The sequence below is a fragment of the Adiantum capillus-veneris genome, chromosome 30, assembly GCF_014529385.1.
Source record: "Adiantum capillus-veneris isolate H3 chromosome 30, ASM1452938v2, whole genome shotgun sequence".
Taxonomy (NCBI): domain Eukaryota; kingdom Viridiplantae; phylum Streptophyta; class Polypodiopsida; order Polypodiales; family Pteridaceae; genus Adiantum; species Adiantum capillus-veneris.
The window spans coordinates 12,048,718-12,060,285 of NC_140960.1; the positions used below are offsets into that span (position 1 = coordinate 12,048,718).

At 41.7% G+C, this 11,568-nt stretch overlaps 1 protein-coding gene across 1 annotated transcript; it reads left to right on the forward strand.

Annotated features, from left to right (window-relative positions):
- The first annotated feature begins 2,088 nt into the window (after positions 1-2,088).
- On the forward strand, positions 2,089-3,253 carry PSAL (photosystem I subunit l). The gene is made up of 2 exons (XM_086506599.1): positions 2,089-2,353; positions 2,624-3,253. Exons 1-2 carry the CDS (start codon positions 2,171-2,173, stop codon positions 3,107-3,109), a joined length of 669 nt encoding a protein of 222 aa, XP_086362725.1. The 5' UTR covers positions 2,089-2,170; the 3' UTR covers positions 3,110-3,253.
- Positions 3,254-11,568: the final 8,315 nt, after the last annotated feature.

An 11,568-nucleotide genomic window follows, 5' to 3' on the forward strand; every position in this document is an offset into this window, starting at 1 on the left:
GTAGGTGACTTAGACAACCGAAGGTCTACGTCAGGGTATGTCTTTACATTGGCTGGTGGAGCAGTATCATGGCGTTCTAGATTACAAGATTGTGTTACTCAGTCTACTACAGAGGCTGAATATGTTGCAGCATCAGAGGCATGCAAAGAATCAATTTGGCTTAATCGACTAGTAACAGATTTGGGAATCAAAGAAGAGATGCCTGTGTTATATTGTGATAGTCAAAGTGCTATACAATTGGCTCGCAATCCAGTTTATCACTCAAAGACAAAGCATGTGGATGTGAAGTATCATTTCATCAGGGAAATGCTCGAGGATAAGCAACTTCAACTTGTCAAAGTTCACACCACAGAAAATCCTGCTGATCTACTTACAAAAGGACTTCCCTCAGAGAGCTTTGCGCATTTTCGCAAGCAGTTAGGTGTAGGGTAGTACATCACTTCTCTACATCTCTTGTATATTAGCTTGTATAGTAGCTTCTCTCACACTTAAAGTACCACATTGGACTTTAAGTGGGAGGTTGTTGGGGTATAAAGCCCAATGTGGTCGCCCAGGTAAGTGGGCGGGCCGCCAGGTATGTACACATATTCTTTTGTAAAAACCTAATAAGAACTCACTATGCTCTACACATCACAGTAGAGCGAGTTCACCATATCGTCGTGCTCTTCTTCTCGCACTCTCTCTCGCGTCGCACTTCCGCTCATACTCCTTCATAGCTATGTTAATGTTCAGCTTGTAAGGGAGTTTGTTGTGATCATGGGATCACTTCTTTAACATCTCCATGAATAGCTTCATGCTACTTAACTTTTAAGTGTCATAAAAAAGGGTCAATAAGCTAATTAGCCTAACAAGCATTTCACTTGACATTATTGAACTCTACTTGAAATCAAGTGCAAGGCCAAAACCAAGCATCTTTGACTACTACCCTGTATTGTCCATTCTAGCTTTAACAAAACTTGGTGCATGAGCTCATGCCATCCTCAAGGACTACCCCAATGGCTCTAGCTTCTTTGATAACGAACATGTTAATGTGATCTTCAACTTCCAAAGTCACAAGACTAAAAGCTAGGGCTCTAACTTGAGGATGGCATGAGATCATGCCATCCTCAAGGACTGCCCCAATGGCTCTAGCTTCTTTGATAACGAACATGTTAATGTGATCTTCAACTTTCAAAGTCAGAAGACTAAAAGCTAGGGCTCTTTTCCACGAATATGAAAAATAGAAGTTGTCATGGGCTACGACAACCAACTTTGTTATGTAGATTGAATCTATAAGAGGAGCCAGAGAGCTGTTGTATTGAACCTTAAGATTGAGGCTAATACTAAGAGAGGGTTTGGTTTTTGGTCTACAAGGAGGTGGATCAACAAGGAGTAATACAAAAGCCAAAGGTCATGGGACTATAGAGAAGTTGATATGTGTTTGCCAAAAAGAAAGCACTTGCACAAGGAAACCTCTCTTCCTATATTGTTGCTACTTATGTAAATGCTATGTGTTGTGACTACTCTCCCTATCCTCTTCTAGTTTTGCTCTATTCTTTTAAAAAGGAACTTTTAATGTTTTCCATAAGGTTGAGGCCATAACTCTAATTCCCACAATTGATCTTGTTGCCATGGGTAAAGCTCGATGCCAAAGTGCCACTTTTGTAGTCCTAGGAGGAGGATGATAAGAGAAGATTCACACGAGCAAGGGTTCTACCATTGTCGTGCATCAACAAACTTGTCTTGGAGCTGTAAATGTAATGAACGCATAGAAGCTTCACTTGCAAAGGGTGGGGCTAGGACAAGGGGTTTCCCAACTCTACCAATTTTGGTAGAGTTGAGAAGGGAGGGCTTTGTTCGTTGAAGTATGCAGATTGGGGTTTAACCATGGCCACGTTGAAGCACCTTAAAAGGTAGTCATTCAACTCTACCTATGGCCTAGCCTCTAGGTCCATCCAAAGGTTCACATTAACCTTGGAAAATGAAAGTTTAAGGGATGAGTAAAGTTTCGAGAGATTTTTGAAGCTGGGGCGGCAAATGTCTTATCTGAAGGAGCGCCCAATCAGGGAACTAAAAATCCTATCCACTATACTTTTCTTCTCTTGTCCTAGGCTACACTTTCACCTTGCAAGCCACACGCATGTTGGCGTTTTGATTGATCGTGGAGCTGTGTAGAAGCGCGTGTAGAGTGATGGCAACTGCAGCAGCGATGGCGCAAGCTTCTTCGATGGTGGCATCGCCGTCTCTGCACACATCGAAAGTGGCCGCGTGCCACCGCTTGAACTCTGCATTCCTTGGCAAGGGTCTTGGTCTTGGAGCCGCTTTGCCCAAGCCGGTCGTTACCAGGCCCGTCGCCGTTCGAGCTCAGGAGAAGGTAAGTGTTCCTCTGTGATCTTAGTTTCGTCGGCATGCGATGCTCCTACTTAGTCCTGAACCTGAATGTGGGTTTCACCATGCTTCTATTGAGACACATGAAGCTTAACATTCTGACTGAGCGGTGAGCACAATGTTGCTTGATCCTGTGGCATGTCTCTTTGGCAAGGCGTTTAATAATGTGGAGGAGTGACATTCTCTTCTGAGTCGTTTTTTTTTTTGGGGGGTGTGTGTGTTTGTGTGGATTCTAACTGGCTTGCTGTGCGTGCAGTATCAAGTGATCGAGCCATTGAACGGAGACCCTTTTGTGGGCGGACTTGAGACACCCATCACCAGCAGTCCTCTCATAGCCTGGTACCTCTCCAACCTACCGGCCTACAGGACAGCGGTTAGTCCTCTGCTGCGGGGGATTGAAGTGGGGCTTGCGCACGGGTTCTTGCTTGTGGGACCCTTTGTTAAGACAGGACCATTGCGCAACACAGATGTGGCAGGTCCTGCAGGCTCACTGGCAGCCGCAGGCCTTGTGGTAATTTTGTCAGTGTGCCTCACCATCTATGGAGTGGCCACCTTCAAAGAGGGCGCCCCCTCCCTTGCACCTTATCTCACTCTCACTGGCCGCAAGAAAGAAGCTGACAAGCTGCAAACTGCGGAAGGATGGGCCAACTTCTCCGGTGGATTCTTTTTTGGCGGCCTTTCTGGTGTTGCCTGGGCCTACTTCCTTCTGTACGTCCTGGACCTCCCTTACTTTGTTAAGTAACTGTACCCCTCCAAACATCCCCAAAGTGTACTGCTTCCCTCCCATGCCCCTGTGAATTTATCTCGGATCATTTGGTGAGGCTGGTGCTCTTGTCTAAGTATTAAAATGTATCAAACTGTAGATTGATTTATTACTTTTTGATCAGTTTGCTTTGTCCATGATTTTCCCAGCTCTATATGCGGCATTTTCTGGCTTGGTAATTCTGGCTGCCAATTATCAAGCATGCTCTATTTTTTGTGTAACTTTCTTGAGTGCAATGCATGTACCTTATGGTAGTTCACTGTTGACCCTGGCACATAGTCTACATGAGTTGTAGAAAAAGGGGAATGAATGATTCCTGCAATACTTGGAAGTAAGAACCTGTTAAAGTGGGCTTCAGTTCATATAAATTTGTCGCATTTTCCCTGAGCTAATTTCAACTAGATTTGGTCTGTCAGTGTTAACTCCATATCTATCATCCCAAACCTTCTGAATAGGCATTATGTCATTTTCAAGAAATCAAAGTTCTTTCACCTAAGAGGACTCGGATTGAACATGCCTTCTGCTTTCTTTAACTGCAGTTCGAGAAGATGTATACTGCCCCCTTTAAGTAGGGGGGAGCTTGATGCGCCCTCCTACATTTTAGAATCACTTTTATCACTGGTTGCTACTGGGTAACTCGTCACTCGGCATGGCTGTGAGCCTGCATGCATTTCCGCTTGCAAAACGCTTGTGGATGAGGCACAGGTGCGAGCTGATGGCATCGCTGGATCATATAGCTGAGGCAGAGGCTTATGGAAGCGCAAGATTACATAGCCTTAGCCTAAGGTGGAAATGAAGTTACATAATGCTCCATGGTGGATGTTTGGATTCATAACTCTGATGTACGCAGCACTGACGGACGAGTAGCTCTGATGTGTGCCTCAAGTGTCTTATGGAAGAAGGCCTGTAAATTTGTTACAAACGTGAAGGTACTCAGGTATAGTGGGTGAGACCCCATTTCAAGGTATGACCATTTCATCTCACCCAGAGGATTTTCCCACACTCCAAGGGAAAAGTACAATTTAGGGAGCACAGGAGACTACTGCTGCCATCTGGTGGTTTTCAATGTCTTCAGAAATCTTTGTAGGCTTTGGAGCAATTTCACCATATCAAGGTGAATCAGTTGTACAGGGATAGGAGTAAGCTTACCAAAAACAAGAGTGTGTACTTCCTACACATTGACTGTCCATATATGCTGAAATTCTCAGCAGCCATTCTTGTTCAGAGAACTTCACTATGTGAACATATCCGCGGGTTGCAGAGGTTTTAGCAAAGGTCGCATACGTAGAACAGGAACCTCCTTTGAACAGCTCAAATTGCTTTTCCCTATTCTTCTAGGGGTGCGACTTGTCCACACTCATTGATGTATGATCAACTTAGCAAGTTGCTTCACTTTGCAGTCTGGAGGGGTAAGGCCAATTAGACTTTAAGCCCGTATGTCCATTGTTCTGTGTTCCAGTTCACCTCCATCTCCTGTTCACGGTTTGCTTGAGGTATGTTATAACTGAATACAGTTTCTGTGGGCAATTTTACTTGTAAAGAATGCACTACTGTTCTCTCTGGCCAGAAACTTTAACTCGTTGCAGTTAACGAATTGGCACATGCACTTGAAATGTCGGCTTGCAAAATCTGGGTAAAGTCCATCCAAGAGCGAACCTTGTAGATATATTTCCAGTTTTTAATGCTTTCCATAAAACATTTGTGAGCTCTCCTGCACAAAGGCATTTTAATCTTTTTAGAATGGTAACCAAACCAAACAGATTCTTCCATTATGAAAGACAGTTGATTTGATCTTCAAAGCAGTTTAATCTCAATCCATGAGACCTAAAGTTGGCACACCAATGGGGTAACCTTTGGTCTCACTTCAGTAGGGGCCAAGTCTGAATCTCTGAGTGAGAGGTTCTACCAGAGTGAGGTAGAACAGTTTCTCTTTATCAGTAGAGCCTATAATCTTGAGTCCAAGGCCTTTAGAAGCCATGTTCCTGCGATGGCCATTCTTTCCAGGTTCAAAATCCCCAAGCTCCTTTGGATATAGGAAGAATACAAATCTCCAAACTACTCCACCCCAAAGGAATCTTTTAGCCAATGATGAGGCTTTGTCAACAAATAGTTATTGAGCACAACAGCATTGGCAGATAGACTAGGCTGACAATTCTACAAGCGTTAGTTTCCTTCGAGTCTTGTCTGCACAGCCAACATCTATCACTATCTGTCCATACGCAAAACCTCAAGAACAATTAATTTGCAATTAAAGCATTAGTGTTGTTTGCAAATTGCTAAAGACAAAGGTCTTTGTGGGCTCCAGGAATCATAAGGTCTCTGTGGGCTCCAGGAATCATGATTCTTTAAAGATAGTCTTTGCACATAGCATCTTGAACTGACTAATCAAGAGCATACGAAGTGATTGCGGGTCAAGGGGTGTCCTTGCCTGACAGATTAGCATAACCCCATGTCAAATAAGGACTGCAGCACAAACTCCCACTCTATTCTGTTATATGCCTTATCAAAATCAATGTCTAAAAAGACAACTCCTAAGAAGAACCGAAAGTTGGCGGTCATGAAGAGGAGGAAACGGAAAGCCAACAAGGGGGCGGAGCCTGTAAAGCGAGCAGAGATAACCGGGAAAAGGAGGTGACGCTCTTCATGCGCTGCAATTTTTCACTTTCGAAGGACATTTTGCAGGGACAGGTCCCACGATACTTTATGGGACTGCCTACATGGAGCGGAAGCCATCACTATACATGCTGTATGTCCCTAGCGGGACGCAGCTCTTAGTCTCCTAGCCAAGGTGAGAGCCAAAAAAAGGTACTGGGCCTCCAGTTTCTTAGATCGATCTCTCTCTCTCTCTCTCTCTCTCTCTCTCTCTCTCTCTCATGGGGTAGCACTGAAAATCTGTGCAAAGAAGCTCTTGGCAGTTTTGAGATTCTCCTTGTTAGAGGTAGCAATTTTTCCAACTGCTCCTTTAAGGAAGCTTATGAAATCTTTTGTTGTCTTCTTAAGAAGATCAAACATCTTCTCATCAGGTTTATCAATCTTTCTAGACCAAAACTCCTTAGTCCAAGCAAAAACACTCTTAGCCTTTAGGAGCTCTTCGTGTCTTATCTTTTCTTTGAGATCTCTGAGGGATTGCGGAGGAGGATCATTAGGGGAAACTGAGTTCTCTAAAGTAGAGATTTTCCCCCTTATCAACACTCTTCTTTAAGCTGTCAAATCCTTGACATTCTTCTTAAATTAAGTAAGGAGCTTCTGAGTACTTTTAACTCCCTGGTCCCAGGCTTTGAAGGGAGAAACATGCAAACTAAAAGATTGATCAAATGCGTCTTTCACCTTATTTTAAACATAGTTTAAGTTGATAAGAGATCGACCAATGTGAGGTCAGCCACTTTTATACATATTTTCTTCCTTATAGAACTCAAACAAAATTGGAAAGTGATCTGACAATTGTAGAGACTTGTCAATTTCACAACTGACATGCCAATGTTCTTGAACCAAGCTTACTGACATGCAGACTGTGTCAAGCCTTACTACCCTATAGTACTGCCCAAATTGTTTATTAGAACAACTGAACCCATTATCTTTATAAATATTCATCAGATTCTAAGATTCAACTAGTTCCTCTCTGCATCTCTTTCATTGCCTAAAACCATTGGCCTTTCCAATATGCCACTCAAATTATCTACCATATTAAAATCTCTTGAAAGCACCAAAGGGTTAGAGAGGGCAATAAGATCAGACCATGTGTTAGCTTTGTTGCCATTTGCATTAGGAGCATACAAAGAAACCATAGTATATTTAAAAGGCTCTTTTAAAGTGATAGCAACCCAATTCCCCTTAAGAGTCAATCACCACATCTTACCTGCAATGTTCAAATTTTTGGACAATTCCAATAGTTGCTCCACCTCTTCCTACATGACGGTTAGTGTAGTACCACTTATAAGAACTTCCTAGTCTTTTTAAGTTCTTAAGCAAAGGATCCCATGCAATCTTGAGCTCCTGAAGGCAGATGAAGTCAGGAGAAAGATTAGTATCAAGAAGCAATTTTTTGATAACCAGAGACTTGACAAGGTCTCAAAACCTATACAGTTTAAAGAAACACCATTAATGTAGGGGCACCTCATTTTTTTACTGTTCTTTGAAGGTTTTGCCATGAGCATTGAAGCCTTGTTAGGATCTCGAGACTTCTCTTTCTTCCTTTTGGTCTTGCTTATTGAGGGCATAGGTAATCTAACTTCTTCTGCTTGTGTCCTCAAAATGTCCACAAATTTCTTTGGAGAAGTTGCAAGTTGGGCCTTCACCACTTCATCATGTTGTTCAAGTTCTTGATGTAATTCTAAGGTTTCTTGCTTGGAGACACTTCTTTGGGTACTAGGATGGGGTCTTCATCACTGCCATCATTGCTATTGTCTAAGTCAATGTCTCTGACCTTCTTAGAGGGGCTGCTGGGAGCTTGCTGTGCCAATTGCCCTGATTAGCATCCTTTTGAAGAACATCATCTTGCGGAAGATTGGCCTCTTCGGGTTGAAATGAATTTTTAGTAACCTCTTGTTTCTTACTGCTTTGTTCTTTTTTGACTAAAGGTGGGCAATCCTTAAATAAGGTGGCCCAATTGAAAACAGTGAAAGCAAGCATTAAGGAGATTTCTATACATAATTTTTTGGACATGTAAGAGATTACCCAATGTGTCTTTGATGTAAATTTGTTGCTCGAGCTCTTGCTTAAGGTCAACCCTCGGTCGACCTCTCTCAAAAGCTGAGGGACCCACTTAGGATTAATCCCTCCTCTAACTTTTTGACTTAGCACTTTACCAAGGTGATTACCTAGAATCTTTAGCCATTGATAAAATTCTACTAGTAAATTATGAAAGTCAATTCAAATGAGCATCTTTTTAGGTTTTTCTCTAGGGAACCATTTAAAGAATGAGACAGGAGTGTTTTTAATCAACCATTTTCCCTTGCTAAGATCACCCACAAAGCACTCTCAAGATCCTTCAAAAAAAAGTAATTATTAGGTAGATAATTGAATTTAGTAAGGAAAGAGGTTAATGGATTCCCAGTTGTGAGCTATCCAATGATTCAATGAGTCCAAAGATGGCCAAGCCTCATGACACATAACAATTGTAATGCCTATGGTGGATAAACCAACGAGGCATTCATCATAGTAAGAGATTCATAAGAATTAGGGGTAAGTAGATTGGAGATAGTGTACTCAATACAATGAAAACAAACTTGCTTGATTGATTAGAATGCGAGAGAGAGTTACAAGTTGAGCATGGTGGCATTATATAGGCTCATGGTAGGAGATGTGAAAGCAATGGTTGGATGGATATGCATCACAAGTGGTAATGGCAAGGGTCATGTAAGCCACCACAAGTAGCATGTGGCTATCAAGTATGTAGCATGTGTTTTAGGGAATGAGTATGAGGCTTATAGGTTCCATAGGAAATATGTGACTATGCACATAAATAGCGCATGCTTGGCTTAAGGGTTTATTCTCACCGTGAGTGTAAGCGAAGGCTTACCTCAACAAACGCCCCCATAAGTTAAAGCTTATACAATAGAGCATGGATTCAAATCAAGGAGTCTAATTTGGGTTACATCGGGTAACTACATAGGGCTTATGAAGATTGAATCTAATGCAAGAAAAATAGTGTAGGTCTTACCTCCAAACTATATGGTTTGGAGCAGTGTTTAAACACTTACATATGCAGGTCATCACTTTCTTTAGGGAACTTTGATAGGGCCCTCATCTCCTATGCGTCAATTTTGTTGCCTTTTGGAACTTGTAAGATTTTGATGGTGGTGCACATGGTTTATTGATCCATGCTAGGTGCATGTTCATCATAGAAGCACTTTTTGGATCTATGTTTGATGATATTGGTGCTTCGGCCATGGGGTGGTCTTACCAATAGATATTTATTGACAATGTCTATAACCCCTCACAATCTCAAGATTTAGATATGACATACATAACACGAATGGTGTCATTTGTATGTAGGAGCTTTGATGACTCATGCTTTTTTCATACAATATAATTATTACCAAAGCTTGAATGCTTGAGTTTGAATAATACTTGAATGCTTTGAGTATCTTGAATGCTCAATGCACTTGACGCCTCTTTCACCGATTGTAGATTGGACGTCTTGAATGCTTTGATGTGGAAATTTGATGCTCTTCTATTGTATAACTGGGGCCTTAATGACAAAAATAGCACCAATAAAAATAGGGATAGGGTCAAAAGGTGTGAGAAATTAGACTTTAGAGCCTAAAATATGGTTATGAGGCCAAGGGATTATGTGGATAGTCTATTGTGAAGGCCAAGGTATTGTGGGAATGGTGGATTAATAAAGTAAACTTTATATAATTAATAATTCCAAAAAGGATGAGCTTTTTAGATGACAATATGCGTGGCACATGTGGAAACAAAACCTCGGGAGCAGGCTGTTTGATATTTGCCACAACAAGCACTGTGGGCAACAAGCCCATTGTAGCACATGGCAAGGCTTGATGACGAGATGAGCATCAATGGTTGATTGTAGTGGAGATGACAAGCAAGTTGAGGACACTGATCACTGATGATGTGGCATGGGGCCCTTGAAGTTGGCAAACTGATTCAATGGGAAGGCTCTGCCTGGGATAGGAGGTGACAACGCCAGTGCATGGGTGTGAGCATCTGGGGTAGCGGGTGATGAAAGCCGATGAAAATAGTGCGAGTAGCTATTGCAAATCGAGATGTGCAAGGAAAGTTCAATGACGAGGCACTCCAAAAAGATGATGTGGACAACCGGTAGTGAAGTGATGGGCAATAGGCCGGCTAGAGCGCATGTGATGACTTTGTTGATGAAGTTAGCAAGGAAGTTTCTTGCACATTGATTAATGAGTACAACTCACCCAGATTCAATAAAAATAACAAAAGCTCGTTTGTCTTGTTATGAGGATGGTTCCAACAACTATCAGCTTTTACAAAGCAAGCATTGAAGAAATCCTTTGTCTTTAAAGTTACACACTCACATGCATTCTACACACACACTTATCAAGAAAAGCAAATTAGCAAAAGGAAACTTTCCACAAAAGCTTCAATCTTAGTCATCTGAGAAAACAGCCATATGAGCTATGATTCAAGCATTCGTTGGTGCAATAGAAAGCTCTTGAAAAAGGCTTATCATGCATGCACGTACTATGCAAGACTATCAATGTTGGCCAAAGTAGTGCCGCTTTGAGAGTTGTATAAATGATTATCCAATGCTATTAAGCAATTATTTACACACAATGCAATCAAGCAAGAATTATCCAATGGAATCAAGCAATAATTAACACACAATGCAATCAAGCAAGAATTAACACACAATCTAATTATCCCTAAACATTGGTTATAGTAGTGGCCATATAGACTTGCCAAAATCCGAGAAAGAGGATTACAATTGAGCTACACTAATCTAGTCCTTTACAGAAAAGAGTTATGAATCAATTTAATGCTTGGAGTGAGAGAGCACTAAATCTAGCATATAGATCTAATTCATGTAATTAGGAGATACTAATTACGTGCGAGCTCTGATACCACATGCAATACCTATAGTGGATAGACCAAGGAGGCATTCATCACGATAAGCGATTCATAACAATTAAGAGTAAGTAGATTAGTGTACTCAATACAATGAAAATAAACTTGCTTGATAGAATGAGAGAGAGGGTTACAAGTTAAGCATGGTGGAATTATATAAGCTCATGGTAGGAGATGTGAATCAATGGTTGGATGGATATGCACCACAAGTGGTAACAACAAGGGTCATGTGAGCTACCACAAGTAGCATGTGGCTATCAACTGTGTAGCATGTGTTTTAGGGAATGAGTAGCATGCATGAGGCTTATAGGTTCCATGGGAGAAGTGTGACTATGCACATAAATAGTGCATGCTTGGCTTAAGGGTTTGTTCTCACCATGAGTGTAAGCTAAGACTTACCTCAACATCGATGAAAAATCTCATGTAACTATTTATTCATTTCTCAAGTGCAATAATAACTACATCTTCAATATTTGCACGACTGTGATCAATTGCAGGGGTAAATCCTCTTGAGGTTGGCGTGTGTGTGTGTGTGTGTGTGGGGGGGGGGGGGGGTGTTGTGCCCTAACTTGAGAAGGAAGGATTGTAAAACCCTTATTTTCCCTATGGGGAGGATAAGCATTCTCATGTCTTGCATGATGATCAATATTTTTTCAGATGTTATGAATAAAGAAGCCCGAAGGGTGGGGCATACCCGAGGAGAAAATATGACTGAAATGAGGGCAAGCAAGCATCTGAATCCCAAGAGGTCTTCTTGATACCGCTACAAATGTTGGTGTTAACATTGCCTAGGAAGCATTAGGTTGCATATGATGGAAATTGGGTCTCATCAAGTTTTGTTTCAATGGGAGGAGGTGTGCATGCACTCTCCACTATGTAAA